Here is a 23,519-nt window from a genome sequence, read left to right on the forward strand (position 1 = left end):
TGGAGGCACAGAGTAAAGCACCAACCTTGACACAGACTTCAACACTCTTCATGGCCTTTGGATAAGCTGAGAGGTGTCACGCTCTCTCTTCCGCCTATGAATGCGGTGGTAGGTGTCACGCTCTCTCTTCCGCCTTTGAATGGGGTGGTAGGTGTCATGCTGTCTCTTCCGCCTTTGGATGGGGTGGTAGGTGTCATGCTCTCTCTTCCGCCTTTGAATGGGGTGGTAGGTGTCATGCTCTCTCTTCCGCCTTTGAATGGGGTGGTAGGTGTCATGCTGTCTCTTCCGCCTTTGGATGGGGTGGTAGGTGTCATGCTCTCTCTTCCGCCTTTGAATGGGGTGGTAGGTGTCATGCTGTCTCTTCCGCCTTTGGATGGGGTGGTAGGTGTCATGCTCTCTCTTCCACCTTTGAATGGGGTGGTAGGTGTCATGCTGTCTCTTCCGCCTTTGGATGGGGTGGTAGGTGTCATGCTCTCTCTTCCGCCTTTGAATGGGGTGGTAGGTGTCATGCTCTCTCTTCCGCCTTTGAATGGGGTTGTAGGTGTCATGCTGTCTCTTCCGCCTTTGGATGGGGTGGTAGGTGTCATGCTCTCTCTTCCGCCTTTGGATGGGGTGGTAGGTGTCATGCTCTCTCTTCCGCCTTTGGATGGGGTGGTAGGTGTCATGCTCTCTCTTCCGCCTTTGAATGGGGTGGTAGGTGTCATGCTCTCTCTTCCGCCTTTGGATGGGGTGGTAGGTGTCACGCCCTCTCTTCCTCTCTGCTGCATTTGAATGGGGTGGTGAGTATCCTGCTGCCTGACTGAGGGGTGTCACGTCCTCTCTTCTGTCTTTGAAAGGGGTGTTAGGTTTCAAACCCTCTCTTCCCCTCTGCTGTCCTGAAGGCTGCCAGTTTCTCGCCATGGAATTTCAGCTCTGCATTCTGATTCTAGACTTCACCTACTTGCCTACTTAATGGACCCTTAGTATGACCCAGTATGGTATATCTTATGTTCTTATGTAACCCTACTTACTCCACACCTGGACTGGATCTAGCTGCTTGCAGATTTCTTTGAGCTTTGGTTCAAGACTGAACCTATTAGTTCCCTATTGCCGAGATCAAATCTGCTTGTTGTTAAGGTAGTGGACCCTTGGGTCAAGGCAAGGTAGGCACTACCTGCAGGGAGAGGAGCCCTGCAGGTCCTCACCATCGACAGGTGGACCTGGCTGAAGCAGAGACCCAACAGGACCATCACCCATACAAGCCCTCGTTTCCTGCAGGTTGAGCCCTTGTGGATCGGGGCTGCCTGGAGTTAGGTGCTGGTCTCTGGATGTTGAAGAATTCGATGAAGGCTGTGATTTGCTGAAGAGCAGCAGGTGCAGGCTAAAGGTCAGATAGATCACAGGCAGAGTCAAGAGGTGCCAGAGGTCAGGGCAAGCAACAAGTAGCAAGAACAAAGACAGGCCAGAGGTTGGGGCAGGCAGAAGATGGGCGAAGTCCAGAGAAGGTCCAAGATCAGCCAAGCATTGATCCAAGAAGAAAGTGAAGTATTTGGAGCCAAAAGGTTAGGAGCCAGGAGAGGACCTGTTGCTGATGCGTCTGGTGTTCGCAGATCAGGTTTAAATACCGGCACCCAACTGATATCATCAGTGAGTGCCACAGCGCTTTTCTTGCCATGGGCCCTTTAAATTGAACCATGATGCACGCGTGCATGCTTAAGACTGTCCCCTGCTCAGGGTGGCATCTCCAGCATGGCTGGGCCCACGTAACAGCCTGGCATGTCTTTTTCTCGGCGTCAGGAACCATGGCCGGGAGAGGTAAGGGTGGCAGACCATGGGGCGAGCCCACGGCCAGCCGAACGCAACTATACCCCCTCACTTAGGGCTTCCCCCCAGAGGTTTGAGTCTTCTGGGGTGAGCTACGTGAAAGGTCCTTAAAAGACCCTTATCCAAAATGTTTGAGATGGGTTCCCATGTGTTCTCTTTGGGGCCATAGCCCTCCCAGCAAATTAGGTACTCTCACTTGCGATTCCTTCGGCGTATGTCCAGCACCTCCCTGACCTGGTAAACTTGGTTCTCTTCGGAGGATAGGTCTGGCAGTTTTGGTACTCTGGGAGGGCCAAGAGGGCACTAAGAGTTTGAGCAAAGACACATGGAACATATTGTGAATCTTCAGAGAAGCAAGTAATTGCAGCTGGTAAGAGACAGGACCAACCTGGTACGTAATGGTGTAAGGTCCGATGTAATGTGGTGCGAGCCTCATGGAAGGTACCTAGAGCTGGATTTGGTGGTGCTTAGCAGACCCTATCCCCAGTTTAAACTGGGGAGCCGGTCGCCGATGAAGGTTCACTGTCTTTTTAGCTCTCTGGGCCGCCTTCCAAATCATGTCCTCAGTTTGGAACCAGAGGGTTTGTAGTTCCTTAGCTGTCAGACAGAGAGCGGAACTGGATGATGGGGAGCTGGCTGTCTCCCGTATACTATCAAGAATGGGAGGACCTTGTAGCAGCATTAACGTGGGAGTTGTGAGAGAACTCGGCCCAAGGGAGTAGTGTAGCCCAATTATCTTGCCATGCATTGATAAATGCTCTCAAAAATGTCTTCAAGGTACAGTTGGTGTGTTCCACCTGACCGTTAGCCTGTGGGTGAAGGCGGTAGCCGTGAACTGGATGCCTCGGTCAGAGAATATACGTTGCAGGAGACTATGCAGACGAAAAATCTGAGCAGTGAAGAGATGTGCCAATTCAGGTGCAAAGGTGAGGTCCAGAAGTGCCACGAAGTGAACCATCTTAGAAAATCAGATGAATATGACCCATATAGTACGGCAGCCATTAGAAGGAGGTCCACCACAAAGTCAATGGACAAATGAGTCCAGGGCTGCTTGGGGGCTGGCAATAGCTGTAACAGCCCTCAAGGTCATCCTACTGCATTTTTTGTTGAGTGTAGGTAGGACATGAGTGCACATAGCCCTTAACATCACCCTTCCTCTGGGGCCATCAATAATACCATTGGAGCAGTGCCAGGGCTCGGACCCGCCCAGGATGTCCTGCGATACGAGAGTCATGGGACCATTCCAGAATTTTCTAACTGAGTAGGCTTGGGTCAACCATCTTTCCTGGATGGACAATCAAGGAGGTTGCCAGGATAATCACCTTCAACTTTGTTTGAGCACAATAAAGCAATGGCTGCATCAAAATAAACTTTCACTCAACACAAACAAAACAGAATTTTTATTGATTCATCGACCTCATTCGGTGCCTCAAAAAATATCATTACTCTGGACAATCTTTCCTTCTCTCTCAATAAACCTGTTAAAAGTCTCGTAGTTCTGCTCGATGAAACTCTATCCTTTAAACCTCAAATCAAGGCAATTGTTAATTCCGGGTTTTACAAACTCCGTCTGATTTCGGGACTACGTCATTTGCTTTATGAGGCTGATCTGCACACTGTTGCTCGATCTATCATTTTTCTGCATATAGACTATTGTAATAATCTGCTAATAGGGTTGCCCAAAGTTTCATTACAACCATTACAGCTATTACTCAATGCAGCTGCCAGGCTTGTATCCAATACTAAATACTTTGAACACATTTCACCAGTTCTTTTTAATTTGAAATGGTTATCTATCTCTGAGCGAATTGGGTAATAAGATCACCATGATAGTATTTAAATTACTTAGCCTAGATTCACCACCTTGGACCAATGCATTATTACGTATTTACAAACCCACTCGTGGGTTGAGATCTTCTCAACTTGGTTTACTTGCAATACCTTCTGTCCATCTTGCGCACCTTTCTTCTACTAGAGAAACATCATTTTCTGTAGCTGCTCCAGCTCTGTGGAATCTCCTCCCATTTGAGTTGCATTTACAAGATAATTTGAAAAAATGTAGTTGTTTACTAAAAGATTTCCTGCTTCAACATGCTTACAGTGCGTTTTAAATAATCAATGAGTTGCGTATAGAAGATAGCTTCTGTCCTTTAATATGTTCATGATTTACTCCAAATATATAATGATGGATTTACATGGTTAATGAATATGAACAATATTATTGTTCACAGACAAATGTCTTTACTATCTTTGGTCTTGCTGAAGATTATTGTATGTCTGTTTTTCGTAATGTACGTTATCAAATCATTGTGTATGTTTTTACTGTGAATCGCCTAGACCTTTTCTGTGATAGGCGATTAACAAATGTTAATACAATGAAAAATGAAATGAAAATGAAATGATTCAAGTGGGATCATTGATATGGCCTGGTGGATCGGGGATGTCCTCTGCCTTGAAGGACTGGGATAGAGCATCCATGCAGACATTCTTTCTTGTCTGCTGGCCGGTATCTCAGTTCAAAATCGAATTGAGCAAAAAACAGGGACCACCAGGCTTAGTGAGCGTTCAGACTTGGTGTAGACGTTCCAAGTTCTTATGATCAGTGTATATTGTAATTCAGCGTTGTGTACCCTCCAACCAGTGTCGCCAGTCCTCGAGCCCCAGTTTTAAGGCTAGGAACTCCTTATCGCCAATATTTATTTATTTATTAGCTTTTATATACCGACATTCGTGGGTACATCATGCCGGTTTACAATATAATTGAAGGAGGAAAATACAAAAAAACAGGGTGGGGGAGGGGAGCAGCTAGGAAGAGAGAAAGGGCGAGAGAAGAGGGGGAAAAAGAGGAAGAGGAGAATAGGAACAGTACCTGATGGAAAAACAACCAAAGAACATAATATGTAACATTGCAAATTATACACTCAAAAATGGACTGTGTATAACCTTATACACTGTGGATAACCTTATACACTATATATAAATTATACACTCCAAAAAGCACTATATACAACAATATACATTAACTTTAACTAGTACACACAGAAAACACTATATATGACATTACAAATTATACGTTCAGAAAGGCAACTATATATAGTCTAGCAGGGGTTGCTAATGGGAAGGAAGGGTTTAAGGACAGGGGAAGGGGTATATAACGGGTATAAAAAGGGGGTAAATAAGAAGGTGCAGAGATATGAGAGACAAATCGGAGTACAATTAAAGGAATAAAGGGGAAGGCTATAAGTACGGTGATGACAGGGCTCTTTCTCTGAAGGAGTAAAGGGAGCAGGGGGACTACTTGGGATCTGGATCAGGGTAGGCCATTTTAAAGAGCCATGTTTTAACCCCTGTTTTGAATTTCCGAATATATGTTCTAGTCGGAGCTCAAGTGGCATAGTGTTCCAGAGGGAGGGGCCTGCAATGGATTGGGCTCTTTCTCTGGTAGAAGGGTGGTGAGCACATTTAAGGGAAGGGGTGTAGAGGGTTCCTGAGAGTGCGATTCTAGCAGGATGATTGGAGGAGCGGAATCGAAGAGCATCCTCAAGCCAGGAGTGATTGTGGTTGTGTAGGGAGTTGTGAATAATGGTGAGGATTTTGTATCTGATGCGGGAGGAGATGGGAAGCCAATGGAGTTCCTTAAGAATAGGGGTGATGTGGTCGGCTTTGCGAGTATTTGTAAGGATTCTTGCTATAGCATTCTGTAGCATTTGCAGGGGTCTAATAGTAGAGTAAGGGAGGCCTAGAAGTAAGGAATTGCAGTAATCCATTTTTGATAGCATTGTCGCTTGCAGGACTGTGCGGAAGTCTTGCGAGTAGAGCAGGGGTTTAAGTTTTTTGAGGATGTGGAGCTTGAAAAATTCTCCCTTTATGATTGTGTTAATGTAGTTTTTGAAGTTTAGTTGGTGGTCTAGGGAGACACCGAGATCTCGCACGAAGAAGGGAAGAGCATTTGAGGGGAGGGTGAGGTCACAAGCAGAGGGTGGCGTCCGGTCAGGGTGATTTGAAATGATGAGGAGTTCAGTTTTGGAGGAGTTTAAAGCAAGGTGGAGGTTAGAGAGTAGGGAGGTAATGGAGGCGAGGCATGTTTCCCAAAACTTAAGAGATTTGGTGAGGGATTCTTGAATAGGAACGAGGATTTGGACGTCGTCTGCATATAAGAAAAACTTAAGACCAAGGTCGGAGAGGAGGTGGCAGAGCGGTAACAGGTATATATTGAAGAGCCCTGTGGGACGCCTTGGGTAAATACTGTAATTTCGCTCGGCAGATGAAAATTTTCAGGAAAAAATTGAACAGGGTTGGAGGACCTCAGAGCCCACATGTTGACTTAACACGGCTCCCATGCCCAGGGAGGAGGCCGTCAACCTCTAAGAAAAAAGGATGCGTGGAATCCGGGTGGCGGAGACAGGGTTCCCAGGGTGACCAGGTCTTGATATTGATTCCTTTCTTGGTGAGTGCTGTGAATGGGGGCGGCGATCCGAGAGTAGTTGGGAATGAAGTGTCGATAGAAATTGGCAAATCCCAGGAACCTTTGTCACCCTCTAAACATCGCTCCTCATCACCATTCAACATCACTGGTATTCCTCCTTTCTCTGACATACCTGGAAAAAGTCTTGTCACTTCACCGTACCTCTTTAGCAATCTTTTCTTCCACTTTTGTCTTTGCCACCTTGATTTCTGTGCTAATCTCAGTCCACGCCAAAGGACAAAGAAAATAAAGAAACACGGGGATGGAGGGGAGAGAGGAGGGGAGAAAACAAGGAAGCGCGTGGGCTCTTTTGCTTTGAAACTTGCCTTGAGTACCCGGAGCTGGCAAATATTTGCACCTGCCTTTTTTTTTTTTTTAGATTTTTTTTTCATGCTGAGTAACACGCAGAAATGTGAAAATGGAATCTCCCAAGAATTACTTCCATCCCCTGAGCTGCACCACCAGGCCCCCCAGGGAAAAGTCGCCCGTGAATGCAGCTAAAAGTACCCTCCTCGGTGGCCACCCCCATCTTGCTCCCGAAGCCGCGGAGTCCAGCTCCGAGCTGTACCGCAGACCCTGTGCAGGGGGAGCTCCTCGTGGATCAAGACTCATTCCAAGGAATGACCCCCGTCCGATGGAAATGCACTCAAGTGCCCTCCCATCATCCAGCCCCGTCTTCAGCTTCCGTCTCTAGCCCTCTTGTTTTTAATTAGTTACTAAATTTAAAAGAACAGCATTTTTTAAAAATAACCTGTTCTTTTTAAAGGACATTTTGTGCCCCTCTTAACCCATCCTCTTTCTCCTGGTTGTTGGGCTGCAGAGGCCGCATCATGCTCAGATTTAAATAGCAGTGGAAGGGCTGCCAGGGGCTCTGCTTTGAGACAGGGGGCCAAAGAGAAACATTTTTTTACATGGCCCTTCAGGGAAAACGATCCTTACAGCCAACGCTCACCCAGGATCCCCATTTCATGCCACTAGGACCCTGGGCCAATGGGCAGCCACGCCTGATATAATTGCATAATGTCATCCTCAGTAGATGCTGGCAGAAACAGAATAACTGGCCCAACCAGTCTGCCCAGTTAGTCCTGTGTACAGGCTAAGAAGATATCCCAGCTGCTTGTGAGATATCACTCCTTATCCAGGGCAGCGTGTCTCATCTCCCTCATTTGTACTTCTGGTCCACCACCTACCAGGTGCAATGCTTAGCGGGAGGAGTATGCTCAATACCAGGGCTGAGTCCCTGGCTCACTCTCTCTCAACACTGGTATGAATTCTCCAAAAAGGAGTTACCTCCAAGGCATGTTGTTCCGAAAATTAAAGAGGTCCATTTTCAGTTGCCGGCTGGCCAGCAACGTTAAGCAGGTAGACTTACCTGGCTACCTTTGCTTGGATATTCAGTAGCACAGCCGCACAGCTAAATATATCCGTTAGGTGAAAGTTAGCCGGAGAAGTTTAGCAGTTGTAAAGTTAGCTGGCTATGTTATTCGGATAATGCCGGAAATCCACCTACATCTGGATAATTTAGCCAGACAGCTGACTCCACCCCAGGATGTCCCCACCCTGCCCCTGGGTTAACCAGGTAACATTTTTAGCTGGATAGTTATCTGGCTTATTTGGGACCAGTCAGCACGCCGGGATTTTCAAATCCTGAGATTTGTTCAGCTAAGTCTGAACTCAGCTGGACAAATGGTGCACAAATATGGACCTCAGAATGAAATGAAATAGTTGCACGAGTGGAACAGGCTTTTAAAATATTAACAATCCACAAGCAATTTCCAGAAGAATTAAAGGGGCTACTGAGCCTTGCCGATGCACCCTCTTGGGATCTCTTCCCTCCTGTGTTTGGTGTTTTAAGCACGCCCTTCCTTCAATAAGTACTGGGCTCCCCGATCCCCAAGGATCTTTGCTGTACCTGATTCTCCACCTTGTGCCTCTCTCCCGCGCAGCTTTCACCTTCCCTCCTCGAGAACCCCCCTGGGACTCTTGGATCACTGTCTCAGGTGGGCGGCTCCCTCTTGCTCTCCTCCTTGCTCGCTGCCGTTGAGCTCTCAGCAGGCGCTTGACGCTGACTTCTCTCTGTTCCCTGGCCTTGGATCGGGGGGGTCTCCTTTCCCCCCCTAGAAAGACAGGTCAGGTAGAGAGGTTTCCACCTCACTAATTAAAGCACCAGAACCGGCTTCTTTTACTTAAGTTTCAGAAGCTCCACCACAGGGAGCTCTCTGTGAGGCCTTCAGCACCTTTTAGATGAATCTGGAATAAAAGAGGGCAAAAGGACATGTTTTCCTTCCGCCTAAACTTCAGAGAAATGAGAGGCCCAAGGCTTTCCTCGCTCCCTGCTCTAATCTTCTGAGTAGAAGAGGCTCAGGCTGCTCCTCTAACTTCACCCAAGCTACCCTGCCATGGCCGCTCCTACCGGGGACGCACTGGGGACTTCTAACATTTCCTGCTCTCATTCTGACAATCCTAAAATTAGTTGTTGAATTGTTTGAGTGCTGCCCTGTAATCACTAGGAGGTCATGCTTCAGTTTTGGCGACTAAGGATCCTCTCTGCTTATCCCCTGGGCCTCCTAAAGTCTGTTCTTGTTTCAGCCTCCACTTCTCCACTCCAGGAGAGCATTTCCTGACATTGCTCCTCAGACTACCCCCCTTCAGAGCTCGTTTCACTTCAAGTCATGACCCCTTGTCCTACAAGTTTCCCTTCCACTGAAAATGTTTAGCTCCTCTGCATCATTAATGCCTTCCAGGGATCCAAATGTCACCCTCCTAGCTTCTTAAGATCCCTAATGTCACAGAGCTTCTGCTGCAGACCCCTTGCCATTTCTATAGCCCTTCTCTCGTCTGCCTCCTCTCCTTGTTCCCCCGCAGCTGGACACAATATTCCAGGTGAGGTCACACCAGTGACCTGTACAGCAGCAGCTAACAAGGAGTATTTTACAGCTGGAATCAATGCCATTGAAGGAGGACCCAAGCAGCTGTTTATAACAGTTTGGGCACTTGCACAATTGCCCAATAATTGTCAGGTTGTATAGACCACACAGACACATAGTAACATAAAAATCAATCTGATTTGTCTGATAGGACCTTCCCCTGGTGAAACCATGTTCCTCGGGTCCAGTAAGCCACCGCATTGAAGATGGTTCACTATCCTTTCCTTCAGCAGCGTCTCCATTCATTTTCCCACCACTAAGGTGAGGCTAAGTGCCCTGTAGTTTCCAGCCTCCTCTCTGCTTCCACTGTTGTGAAGCGGGACCACCGTCGCTCTTCTCCAGTCACTCGGCACCGCACCCGTTTCTAGGGATCTATTGGAAAGGTCTTTCAGCTCCCTCAGTATCCTGGGATGTACCTCATACGGCCCCATGGTCTTGTCCCCTTTCAGTTTTCCTAGCTCTTCCCATACATTCTCTTCTGTAAATGGATTTGCGTTTATCCCACCCCCATTTTTGGTCTTCTCATCCAGCAGCGGTCCTTCTCCAGAGTTTTCTTTTGTGAATGCTGAAATATTTATTTTTATTATTCTTTATTTAAACTGTTTCTAAAAAAAGGAAAAGATACAACCACTATGAATATCTAAGCAACACTTCTGTAACCCTCCTAAATGCGAAAGCTTGAAGTGTGCGCTTGGCTTTAACCTGAAGACACTCGTGGAGAGGATTGTCATTGAATGTATCTTGCTGCTTCCCATGAAGCATTTGTTTAATGTTTCTGCCATTTCTTTGTCTCTCTCTATACCTTGCTCCTTGTCACCTTTCAATTTCACTATTCCACGTTGGACCTTCCTTCTTAAAAATGTTTTGTCACCTCGCTTTACCTCTTTGGCAATCCTTTCCTCCTCCTGACTTTTTACTATCTTGATTTCTTTCTTCGTTTCCCTCAATTTCACCAGATATTCTTCATTGTGTTCATTTGTTTGGGATCCTTTATACTTCTTGGACGCCTTTATACTTCTTTTTGCCTTTATTTTTTCAGCCACTTCCTTAGAGATCCAGATCGGTTTCTTTTTCCTCTTTCTCTTGTTTACTTTTCTAACACACAGATTTGTGGCCTTTATAATTGCTCCTTTTCACTTGGCCCACTGTTGTTCCACCTCACCCATTTTCTCCCAGTCTTCCAGGTTCTTCCTCCAAGTACATCCCCATTTTGACAAAGTCCTTAGTGAAATTCAAAATTCAGGTCTTTGTGTGACTTCTCTGTATCTTATTTGAGATATCAGACCATACCATCTGATATTCAGGTGAGCGCCTACCTGAACATCGGAGACATCCCCATTAATGAGCACCAGGTTGAGTATCACATCCTCTCTCGTGGGTTCCATTACCGTTTGTTTGAGCCGAGCCCCTTGCAGGACTTCCACTCTCTCTCTACTCCTGGTAGATTCCGCAGAAGGGATTCTCCAGTCTACGTCCAGCAGATTAAAATCTCCAACGAGCAACACTTCACCCTTCTTTCCCACCTTTTGGATGTCTTTTACCAGAACGAACAACTTTTGTAGATGCCAGCCTCTTTATTAAATTAACAAACACAGTAACTTAAATACATATTAACAAGGAATCGTAGGACACTATCAAGCTAGGACAAATATATCAAGATTTCAAACCATGCACAAAACAGAAATGCAGAAAAACAGAACAATGTCAGCAAGAATCAATCTATATTATTGCTAGCAAATTAGCATTCAGCTTATCTGTTCACAAGCTTAGAGGATATGTAAAGGGTTTGTTTCTTTTTTCATAATTAAGTAAAGACCATCCATTCTTGTTTCTCTTCTTCCTCTGCTGTGATTGTATATTTGGGCTGATGGACAAATGGGATAGCTTTAAAAGTGTGTTTCAGTCTGAATTGTTATAGACAACTCTTCTTCTCCTTTAAACCCATGCTCTTATATCTGTTTTGAAATTTCTTTGTCATGACCTTGCTGAAAGTTTAACCTTTATGGCAGGGGTTTCATTGGCACTGGACACACAGGGCCTGTGCACAGAGTCTCTTCCTCAGTGCCCCAAGTCTTCACATCTTTAGCCATTGGCAGAGCAAAAGAAGAAGCCCTGTTGGAATGCCCATGTTACCCTTGGAGCCAGCAGAGGGCTGTGCAGAGCCACTGGCATTCCATTGCAGCCAGCAGCTGAAGAAGAGAGGGAGAGGCTGGGAGCGAGCCTGTGTGTTTGTATGAGAGAAAAGAGGGCCTTTTGTGTGAGAGAAAGAGAAATTGCCTGCGAATTTGTGAGAGAGCCTGTTTGTGTGAGAGAGAATTCTTGTGAGTATGAGAGAGCCTGCTTGTGTGTGTTTGTGAGAGAAACCTGTGAGTGTCAGAGAGAATTTGTTTATGTGTTTGTGATAGGGTGCCTGGAAGTGTGTGAGAGAGTATATGTGAGAGAGGGAGAAAGAGAGACTGTCTACAAGTGTGTGAAAGAGCATGTGTGTAAGAGATTGTCTGCAAATGTGTGAGAGCATGTATGTGTGAGGGAGAATGCCTGTGAGAATGTGTGTGAGACTGTGTACCTGTGAGTGTGAGAGAGAGCCTGTTTGTGTATATGTGTGTGTGTGTATGAGAGAGTTCCTGTGTCAGAGAGATTGTTTGTGCGTTTGTGTATATGAGAGAGAGAGTGCATGTGAGAGCCTGTGAGTTTGTGACAGTGCCTGTGTGTCAGATATCCTGTTTGCGTGTGTGTGCCTGAGTGTGTAAAAGTGAAAGAAAGCGAGAGTGCTTGTGAGTGTATTAGAAAATGAACATGTGTATGTGGGAGGGAGGATATAGTTTGTGTGCCCCCCTTCAATCCATAATCTCAGGGTGACTGGAAATTTAAAGTTCCGAGATTTGGAGTGCAGGTGATTTAATTATTGGGTGTTATTAGATGTGTCTGCTGTTTTCATATATTGTATTGGTGTTTGGTACATTTTTTTAAATGCATTATTAATTATTGAATGTTATTCTGTTTGTCAGCTGATTTGAAATATCTATTATTTTTATTGGTATGGTTGTTGTTTTATATTTGTTGGTTATATTTGATGTTTAATAAGGAATACTGATATTTCTGTCTTTTTACATTGTTGCACTACATACAGAGTCTGGCTCATTGCTGTTTCCAGTTTAGTTTTTGTCTGCACGTTTCTATGTATATTATATGGTCTCTTTATTCTATACTTGGTGAGTGTCTATCTGTGTTCTGCATTCGTGACTGAGCGTGTAGTTTCTATATAAGGATCTATAGCAGCCTGACTTATTCTGTTATCCTAATAGGAGGCATATTGGTGTATTATGGCCTGGTGTAATATTTGCAGTGTTGCCTTTTGATGGGTAGGATTATTACCGTTTGCATGCTGGCAGTTAGTGTGTTATGATGTGGCAGACTCCAAGTTCATCCAGTCCTGAAAACCTTGGTGATGTAAGAAAGCCTCAAGGATCAGCTGGGAAGAAGAAGAAGGCACAACTGACTTGGATAGGCAAGCATGAACAGTACCTTTTCTTTTCATGGTTCGTCCTTGGGCTCCCAGCAAACACGTGGAGGAGATCTGATCCCCAAAATTGGTCTTGGGGATGTGCCGGCAGTGGTGCACGCTAAGGCTGGCCACTTTTTATGGGTCCCAAGCATCTTCTGACAATGTAGAGGTAAGCGATCTGCACTCCAAATAGGGCTGGTGGCAGGTCCTCTCTCCGCGTTCTCCCTGAATTTGTATCACTGTTGGTCGCTTTTTATGGGTCCCAGGCACCTTCTGATGACGTAGAGGTAAGCAACCTGCACTCCAAATAAGAGCGCTGGAAGGGCCTCTCTCCGCATTGTCCCCCAAGAAAATACTTTAAACCATTCCAGTTAATAAAACTAGACAGTCCTGAGGGTTTGGGGCCAAATAGGGATCTGGACACCTAGAATAATACTACTCGACTAGGGAGAGGATTTATCCCCGAACGAGTCCTCTTTTAACTGTGAGCCACCACCCCTTTGTGATGGCCACTGAACGGTCTTCACCAGACACAGTTGAAAAAGACAGAGAACTGCACAATTTAGAATGTAAATGGAATAAAAGTAATTTTAGCATCCAGCACTTTACTACTGGCTGTGGTGAACTTTCTTACAATCTGGTTGCTGTAGGACTCTCTAACCATCCTGTGAATCATCTTATATAACTAAACACTCATTTAACCAAAATGCACACCGACTGCATCCCAGCAATTTTCTGGAAAGCAACCAGAGGGCCTTATTCACTAAGGCTTTTCTCCCATCCTGTGTCTTTGGGGTTTGTTAATTTTATGAATGCGATCCCTCTTCAAGATGTTCTTCCACTGCCACTGTCTTCCCCACCAAAAGAATTTTTCAAAATAGTAATAAGATAAAGAAGATTCCCCATCCTAAGCAGCAACAAGAAACATTCCCTTCCCAACAGAAATAAAGAAAACCTCACTACATCCTTCTTTACAGTAGATAGTCTGCTCTTACTCAACGCCATTTCCTCTAGACTCCAAGATTTTAATTTTCCATAACTTATCACCAGCCGCATGCTCAATTTTCCTTCTGGCACACCTTTGACAATGGGGTGTACATTAGAACATCACCAGGTGGACCTCCAACCCTAACAGGGATCATACGATACACCATTCTCAACTTCTTAATACTGGGTTACGTGCAGCTGTTTCATACTCTTAAACTTCCTAGAAAGAAAAAATATAGTTAGTATTTATTAATTAATTATAGTAGTAATCACTGCCAATAATCCGTATACCTAAAATACAATAACATGTTAATGATTTATTGGTTGATATGGACAAGAGCAAATAAACCATTTTTCAAAATTTTATTACTTTTTATCATAAATGGTTTTCAAAAGTTTTTTTTTCAACAGTTACACCCCATCACATGTCTCCTAATCATTTCGATATCCCAACAATGATCCAAGGTAGTTCAAATAAGAGACATTATGAATGAAGCCAGTAAGGAAAAATGATTTTGATTATTATTTATATACCAACATTTGATCTCAATTGAGATATCACACTGGTTTACATTCAGGTACTGTAGGTATTTCTCTGCTGAACATACCGGCTATCTTAAGGATGGCCAGAAAAGTTTATTCAGCTATCTTTAGGACAGGTCTGTGGTCCGACCAGAGTTAGCTGGATAAGTTAATCAGCTAATGCCACTCCTCCCCAGAACGCACACACTTATCTGGCTAAGTGGTTGAATATGCCGGTTTTACCACTTAGATGGATAACGTCAGATTGGCCAGCTAACACTGCATGTTGACACTCTGACACTGTACACTGCAGTACAGCAATCTTTGAGGCTGATTTCATGCATTTTGCACTCTAAGATGTCCCTGCAGTAGGAACAGTGGCCATCTTTCAACAATATAGTAGCTCACAAAAATGCAACGGTTTCATTCCAAAATGAAGTCATGCAAGATAAAACAGTCCAAAATACATTTTCTTCATATTAGGGCACTTGTGCAATGCAAAATAGGGTCGCTGTTTGGGCACCATAAATGTGTAACTCCTGGGCGGTTAGTCCCAGACACATTCGTTCAGATTTTAAAAACTCCGTTTTCAAAAAGTTGTCATTTCACTCTGCGTGTCCGGCATTCCCTGTGGGGGGAGATTAACTTCTAGACCCTTTTAGGTTGCTTACCTTTTAAACTGCCCTTAGTCCTTTGTAAACAGCACAAATAGATAACCCATCAGTATTTATCCTGGAAGCTCAATGTTACTGATAGTTGTTAAGGTACAGGCATTTGTTCCGGGATGCATTTATGTATATCTTATACCCTGTGTACATGTATATGTGCAGGTTATAAAATACCAGAGCAGTTTTGCACACATCCATATCTACGCGTTTATGGGCACACGTGCACATGTGTAAAGTTATCCTCTCTGCCTCTAAATATGTTCTGCACAGTTGTGTTCAGGAGAGCACCTGGAATCAGGACACCTCGCCAGGGTTGAGAGTCTCAGGAAATTTCTGCTTTGGTTGTCTCAGGCCAGGAATGATGAACCCTGTGCTAAAGGGGGGGGGGGGGGGGTGTGTGAAGAAGGGTGGTGGTCGGGCGATAGCCTGCAGCCGGCTGCACCACGGCAGTGCGGTTTCACCTGCTGCGGTGCAGCCGTGCTGCACGCTATCGCGCTGCTATTTCTCCTGCTACTGCCGGCGATGCTGCTGGCCTGTTTCCCTAATCCCTTCCCTAACTCCTCCCCTCCACCTAATTTCAATTCTCCCGCCGCGATAATGGCCTTTCGCGGGTTAGAAAATAACCCCGTTAGTGTGCCATGGTATAGTAACCGGGGGCATGTTTGAGAGTTGCCCTCAATCTGCTCACTCTAACTGGGTAGTAATTAGGGTTGCCACCTCAACTCAGGTCACCTGAAACCAGACAGGGGAGCACAAACACCAGAAGTGCCATCTTAAGAGAGAGAGGAGAGGGATCTGTCTTGAGAAGCCGCCTGCCTAAGATTATGTCCCTGTAACAGCAGTACACCTGTGATAGCCACCTCAGGAGTCAAAAGTTTTGGGAGCAGCAATTGTTCCCTTCCCCTCAAAAAAAAAAAATCCCACTGGCAGGAAGATACATGGCGGTGCAGAAGAATGATGCTGGAGGGGCTCCCACTCCTCACCCTGGTGCTGTGGTCCACCCAATTGGCACTACCGGAAGAGGCCTTCTGGAGAAAGGCCATCATGGGATCCCATCCCCATAGCAGCAAAGAAGAGGGTCAGAGCAGAAAAGTCATCCTGGGAGTTTATCCCCACAGCGGCAGGCGAAGGAGAAGCCTGAGCAGCAAGGCTGTCATAGGATCCCATCCCCGTGGTGGCGTAAGAAGAGGTTTGGCAGTGGCCAAAAAAGGGGCGCTGTGTTTCTGTGTGAGAGTGAGAACCTGTGTGTGTGTGTGTTAGAGAGAGAGAGAGGGAGCCTGGGGGTATATGTGAGGGTAGGAGCCTAGATATGTGTGTGTGTGTGTGTGTGTGTGTGTGTGTGTGTGTGAGAGAGAGAGAGAGAGAGAGAATGGGAGTGTCTGTAGGAAAGCATATGAGAGTGAGAACCTGTGTGTGTGTGTATGAGAGAGAGAGAGAGGGAGCCTGGGGGTATATGTGAGGGTGGGAGCCTAGATATGTGTGTGTGTGTGTGTGTGTGTGTGTGAGAGAGAGAGAGAGAATGGGAGTGTCTGTAGGAAAGCATGTGGGAGTGAGAACTTGTGTGAGGGAGTTTGTGAGAGAAAGCATGAGCCTGTGTGTGTGTGTGAAGGAGGAAGGGAAGAAGAGAGAAGAAACAGAAGAGAAAAGAGATCCTGAAAAAGGGATTAGGAAAAAACCGACAAGGGGAAAGTAAAAAAGAGACCAGGACCAAACAGTAAAATACAAAGATCAGACAACAAAAATAAAAACCAAAATACATTTTGAGTTTTTAGTGATTGGAATGTGCATTTCTTAATTTTTTATATTTTGCTCTCTATAGTTCCACTGGTTTTGTCTTCATGTTTCTGTCCCTTATTTCTGCATTAGGTGAGGGTGGGTCTGTGCTCTGCCTGTGTGTGACTGAGGTGCAGTATAGCTGCTAGCACGTACTTTCTCTGTAGGGATTTGTAGCAGTCCGGCTTGTTCTGTTACCCAGTAAGTGGTGTATAAATGTTCTAGGGCCTGGTGTAGAATTTGCATGGCTGCTTTTTTATAAGGTTGCTGTTATTTGGGTCCTGACAGTCACTGCTGTGATTGTATGGTATGGCAAGGTTCGAGGAATCTCTTTCTTTGTAGGGGTTTGTGTTACTTCATAATCAGGTCAATACAGTAAAGTGCGGCCGCGGTTACCCCGCTCCTATCCCGCTTTCTACTCACTTTCCGGCCGCGTTAGCCCTTCCTGCGATACACAATCCCCTTTAACCGATTCTTACCGCCTCTTTAAATCACCGGGTAACCCCTTCCGCACGCGGCATGTATATGAGATGTAAATGATCGAATTAGCTATTCCCTCCCATACAGTAAGGCGCGCCCCGACTATCGCTTTTTTACCCTGCCATTTTGCTGCGCGTTTAACCTGCTAACTTACCGCCTACCCTTACCCCTGCGTTAGAGGCAGGGGTAAGGGTAGGCGGCAAACTTACCCCCACACGCACATGTGACGTCACGTCTTGAGCGGCCCAATTGCACGCACAGGGGCCGCTTTCACCTGTGCAGGCGTCCATCTTTGCCGGGAGGCAGGGGAGCCGCGGTCCGTCTCCGCCGATGTCCATCTCGGGAGGACGGCTGCGAAAAAAGTAAGTCGTTGCTTTACACTGCCAGTCCTCTCTCCCCTCCTCCCGAAGCAAGGCTGTTTTACGCGCCTTGCTTCGGGAGGAGGAGAGAGAGGACTGGCAATCCCGAGCGTAGGAGAACCGTCCACTTCGTTGCTACTTTTTTTTTTTTTTGGCTTTTTCGATTTATACTGCCAGTCCTCTCTCCCCTCCTCCCGAAGCAAGGCTGCTTTTCGCGCCTTGTCTCGGGAGGAGGGGAGAGAGGACTGGCAATCTCGAGCGTAGGAGAACCGTCCACTTCCTGGTACCTGTCATTTCAAATGTCATTTGAAATGACATTTGAAATGACAGATACCAGCGCACCCAGGATACTGTATAGCGTTCTATACAGTAAAATGGGTTGCACGGGCCTAACGCTTCACGGACGCAGCTTGCATTTGCAAGCTATTTACATACAGTATCGAGCGGTAGGTGAGCCGGACTGTGCGTGCGGCAACCGCGGGTGCGCCCGGCACTAACGCAGCTCTTCCTACCGCTCCTTACTGTATCGGCCTAAGAATGTTTAGCAGTGGAGGGATTTTTTCTGCTGGGTTAACATCAGAATTTGAATATATATTTTTATCAAGTTGTGTTGTAATGTTTATTGTCCTAGTTCTGCTCTGCACCCATTCTTATGATTATTGCTATTTTATTGTAGTTAAGATGATCTCTGCCTTTTGGGAAAGAGGATAAATGAAAGCATATTTTGATATTTATTTTATTACATGATGTTTTATTACTTGACTGGATCTGATGTTTATGTGTTCTTTGCTTTTTACATGATATTTTTGTGTATTTTTAAATTGCAATAAATATGAAATAAATACAGATTAATAAGGACATTTACATGCTGGTCAGTGCTTGAAATAACTGATGTAAAATCTTTTAAAGTTTCAGACATGATGCATAACAGCTGTGGCAGACTACCTACAAACCCACTGTAGGGGTGCACTATAAGGAATTATTTATCACTAAGAGGTCTCAGTCCTGAGTGCCTATAACCACTGAGACTATATTGCAATTGTAATTCGGTTTAGTCATAGCTGTCTGAATGCCAAGCCCACACCTAGCGTGCTTTACAATAGGCCTAATACCATTTGGGTCAGGTGTCTTTTTTGCAGAGCACCACAGCAGTGCATGTAAATATAATATACATGATGTGATGCTTTTATCTCAGAAGACTATATTTAGAATGCTCCTTTTCATGAAAAATCTCTCTTTCTGGGCCAGGGAAGTGATTAATATGAAATTGTAAAATAAATGAATAATATCCTGTGTGGTTAGGGCTGAGAGATGGCTCAAGACCGTAAGTTTTGCTTTGGGCAGGTATTCACCCATCTCCCACATCCCCGGGGGCAGATGCTGGGGATAGCGGGGAGGCAGGAGGTAGGGTTCCTGGCGCTCTCTCTGCCGCTTCTCTGCCCACCCTGACCTCTCCGTCCCCTCTTCCCAGCATTCCAAATCACCAAAGGGGCCCGACTCCAAGCGGGTTCCCTCCACCGTGCTTTAGCCTCCTCAGTGATTTGACCTGTGATGTTCCTTAGGTGGGGGGAGGGGGAGAGGAAGCCAGCCCCTGTCTGTGGTGCTGGAAGCCTGAAAGCCAAGTTTGGTAATAGCACAGAGCAGTGAGACGGGGCATGTTCCGCATTCACATGCACCGGCAGGAGGCACCGGCAGGAGGCGGGGGTGTGCAACTCATGATAGACGTCATCAGGGGTAGGATTTTGAGGTTTTGCACCAGGTAACAAAATATCTTGCACCAGTCTTCACCATACTGGGTCTGATTTTTGCGGGGATACAAGTGTTAAGTACGTTCCTTTTCCTTTGAAAATACTATTTTATCCAAGTTGTTTTGTGAGCACCTGGAGATTAAATTTTCCAAAGTGAAAGCACACCCGGAGTACTTGGAAGGCGCGTCCATGCAACGAGCGTGGATCCCTAGATTGGCTTGTAAGACCATCCTGTCTTCTGTTTCCCTCCAGCTATCTCCACAAGAACAAGTACCTGACCCTTATTGATGAGGACGTGTTCATGGGAGTGTACAGCGGGCCCACACTACTGTGAGTACCGAGGCGCAGAGGGATGGTTACAGGCAATGGGGAGTGTTTCCTAGTCACCAAGGAGATTCCTCTGGTCTGTGCTTTCCAGATAAAAAATCACCCAAAGCCATGTACAAAACAATCACATAAAATCCGTAAAACAAACAATCACCAGAAAGCATCTTACCCCATTTACAATACTACCCATTTATCCAGGAACTGACATCAGCCAGGTCTTCAAACCCTCCCGAAATCACCACAAATTCATTGCATACTTCTGTTATCCCAAAGAGTAAATAACCGATTCACATCTACTCGTTCTAGACCTCTCATGATTTTAAACACCTCTATCATATCCCCCCTCAGCCGTCTCTTCTCCAAGCTCAACAGCCCTAACCTCTTTAGTCTTTCCTCATAGGGGAGCTGTTCCATCCCATTTTGGTAGCCCTTCTCTGTCCATCGCAATTATATCTTTTTTTGAGATGCAGTGACCAGAATTGTACACAGTTTTCAAGGTGCGATCTCACCATTTAGCGATACAGAAGCATTATGACATTTTACATTTTCCTAATAATTCCTAACATTCTGTTTGCTTTTTTGACTGCTGCAGCACACTGAGCCGACGATTTTAAAGTATTATCCACTATGATGCCTAGATTTTTTTCCTGGGTGGTAGCTCCTAATACGGAACCCAACATTGTGTAACTATAGCATGGGTTATTTTTCCCTATATGCAACACCTTGTACATCTCCACATTAAATTTCATCTGCCATTTGGATGCCCAATCTTCCAATCTCACAAGGTCCTCCTGCAATTTATCACAATCTGCTTGTGATTTAACTGCTCTGAATAATTTGATATCGTCTGCAAATTTGATCACCTCACTCATAGTATTGTTTTCCAAATCATTTATAAATATATTGAAAAGCACTGGTCCTAGTACAGATCCCTGAGGCACTCCACTGTTTACCCTTTTCCACTGAGAAAATTGACCATTTAATCTTACTCTCTACTTCCATTTTTTAATCCACATAAGGACATTGCATTTTAGTGCCTTGGTACAGGTTTGCCACTACAAAATGCATTTGTTATGAAATTTAATGCCCTTTCTTAATTAGTCTGATTTTAGGATGGTCATTCAATTTTTAATTTTACATAAGAACATTTATTTATTTTATTTATTTATTTAACAGCTTTTAATATACCGGTGTTCGTGCAAGCACATCACGCCGGTTTACAATAAACTTGAGAAAGGAAGAATTACAAAAAACAGGGAGTGGGGGATGGAGCAGGAGCGAAAAAGGGGGGGGGGGAGAGAAAGGGAGAAAGGTACAAGGAGGAAAGAAAGCAGCTGAGAAGGTAAAGGAACGTAGCAGTATTTACATGAGAGGTTGATTAACGGGGTTAAACATTGTCGCTTAATTACAGCGGTTAAAGAAGGATATATAGATTATATAGAGGATATATATGGAAGCTTAATTACAACAGTTATGGCAGGTTATAAAGATAACTTATTTAACATTTAAACAAATATATATAAAATATTAGCTTATTTACAGCAGTTATGGCAGGTAGTAAAAGGGAGCTTAATTTAAGATTTTTAACACAGGTTGTATGTTTTTGCTTGAATTACAGTGGAGTACGGTAACTGGGGAGCGATAAGGTGTGTGGTGGGTGGGGGGGGTATAGGGAGGGTGGGGGGGTAAAAAGGGGGGGTATAGGTGGGTTGTAGGGGGGTGAGACTAGGGTGGTTTCAGGGGGGTTGACTACGAGGGGTTGGTTTCGGGGTATGCCTGTCTGGGTCATACTGGGTCAGACCAAGGGTCCATTAAGCCCAGCATCCTCTTCCAACAGTGGCCAATCCAGGTCCTAAGAACCTGGCAAGTTCCCAAAAACTAAGTCTATTCCATGTTACCGTTGCTAGTAATAGCAGTGGCTATTTTCTGAGTCAACTTAATTAATAGGTAATGGACTTCTCCTCCAAGAACTTATCCAATCCTTTTTTAAACACAGCTACACTAACTGAACTAACCACATCCTCTGGCAACAAATTCCAGAGCTTTATTGTGCATTGAGTGAAAAAGAACTTTCTCCGATTAGTCTTAAATGTGCTACTTGCTAACTTCATGGAATGCCCCCTAGTCCTTCTATTATTCAAAAGTGTAAATAACCGAGTCACATCTACTCGTTCAAGACCTCTCATGATTTTAAAGACCTCTATCATATCCCCCCTCAGCCGTCTCTTCTCCAAGCTGAAAAGTCCTGACCTCTTTAGTCTTTCCTCATAGGGGAGCTGTTCCATTCCCCTTATCATTTTGGTTGCCCTTCTCTGTACCTTCTCCATCGCAATTATATCTTTTTTGAGATGCGGCGACCAGAATTGTACACAGAATTCAAGGTGCGGTCTCACTGCTTTAGGCTGTTGCAATGTTTTATTTTTAGGCCTACCGAGTTCTTACCTGAGATACCTTCAGCTGATACAAAATCCGGTGGCCCGGCTGATATTGTGTTGCGTCGGTAATACAGCATTACCATCCTAAACGTGCGCTGTGGTTGGCGTCTCAGTCTTTATTAGAAATTCCTTCTGTTAGGGAAATGCGTCTAATAGAATCGCGTAACCGGATGCTCAGAGTTGCAGGACCGACTCTCTGGAATAGCCTGCCCAATGAAATTAGGGGTAGGAAAGATCATCTCCGTTTTGGGAAAAGTCTCCAGTCATGTTGGTATCTCTTAGGCTTCCCTGAAGTGAAAGGTCTATCTCTGGTTTATGGGCTAGAATTAGGGAATGGATAAAGGAAACTGGAAAGTGGTAGAAAGGGGGGAATGAGGGTTTGGAAAGGCTATTTGTTGGTTTTATAATGTTTAATTCAGCTTTAATGCTTTTGTTCGTGTTAAAATTTTAAATTGTGTATGTAATGATGTAATCCACCAAGATCTGCGGTTTGGTGGAATATAAACGCCCCTCAGTAAATAAATAAACAAGTTACTACAGTTTTCCGCAGGGTCTTCCAACAGATGTGCCACTTCCCCCTCACCAGCCCACCCAAACCGCTGGCGCTACGGTGAGCCAGTGTCTCTGACTGACCCAGCAGCATCTGGAAGTCACCTTACCGCCACGAGATCCAGCAGCACTTCACCCCCTCCCCTGCGTGAAAGCTGATCCCAGTCTCCAGGAGCCCAGGGCCAGCTGCTTTCTGGCTCGTCCCCTTCTGGCTCCCATGGTCAGTTTTAGCCTGGCCAGGTACCAGGCGGTGGCCCTCTGCCTGTCAGCCTCTGGGTCAGCCATGTAAGGCTCTGGGAGGGACGCAACCCTGCACACCTTGAGGGGCCCATGCTGCCATTCTGCCCTGCAGAATCTGTAGCCTGGATTGGCCACTGCTGGAGAGAGGATGCCGGGCCTGATGGACCCTTGCTCTGAGCCAGTATGGCATGTTCTTATGTTCTTAACCCTGTGCAGGCAAGACAGAACTGCTTTCCTGTTATATGCACCCTGAGGCCTTCTGGCAACCAGCAGAGGCTGCCAGCTGGTCCAGAGGAGGCAGAATGAGTAGGATTGTGATTGTTGAGTTATTAAGCAAATTCTCTGGTTATAGGTGGAAAGAGTCTGAAACTGATAATTTCACTGCCTCAGCTCCTCCCATCCCACTGTAAAAACGTTTGCCTATCTCACGCCATGGTGTCTTAGTGGAGAAGACTGAATCATCACATTTTGGTGAGGAAATGATTATAATACACCTCTGGCCTTATTTAAAAAGAAAATGCATTTTAAAAAAATTTACCAAGCTGAGCGCACTGAGCCCAGCAGTGGCCGATCCAGGTCATAAGTGCCCAGCAAAACCCAGAGTAGATCCAGTTCTTGCACCTCAGGCTCAGGGGTAAGCATTAGTTTTCCCAGATCTGCCAGGCTGCTAATGTCTTCGCGTCTAAACCCCTTTAAACCCTGCTGTGCTGGATGCCTTGACCACATCCTCT

At 45.4% G+C, this 23,519-nt stretch overlaps 1 protein-coding gene across 2 annotated transcripts in view; it reads left to right on the top strand.

The window, feature by feature from the left end:
* TSHR (thyroid stimulating hormone receptor) overlaps positions 1 to 23,519 on the top strand; it is a 255,027-nt gene that overhangs the window by 197,197 nt on the left and 34,311 nt on the right. For both annotated transcript variants that reach the window (XM_029597705.1, XM_029597706.1), the window contains one exon: positions 19,490 to 19,567. In XM_029597705.1, the coding sequence (XP_029453565.1) occupies positions 19,490 to 19,567 (78 nt within the window). The remainder of the gene's footprint in view (positions 1 to 19,489; positions 19,568 to 23,519) is intronic.

The sequence above is a fragment of the Rhinatrema bivittatum genome, chromosome 4, assembly GCF_901001135.1.
Source record: "Rhinatrema bivittatum chromosome 4, aRhiBiv1.1, whole genome shotgun sequence".
Classification (NCBI taxonomy): Eukaryota; Metazoa; Chordata; class Amphibia; order Gymnophiona; family Rhinatrematidae; genus Rhinatrema; species Rhinatrema bivittatum.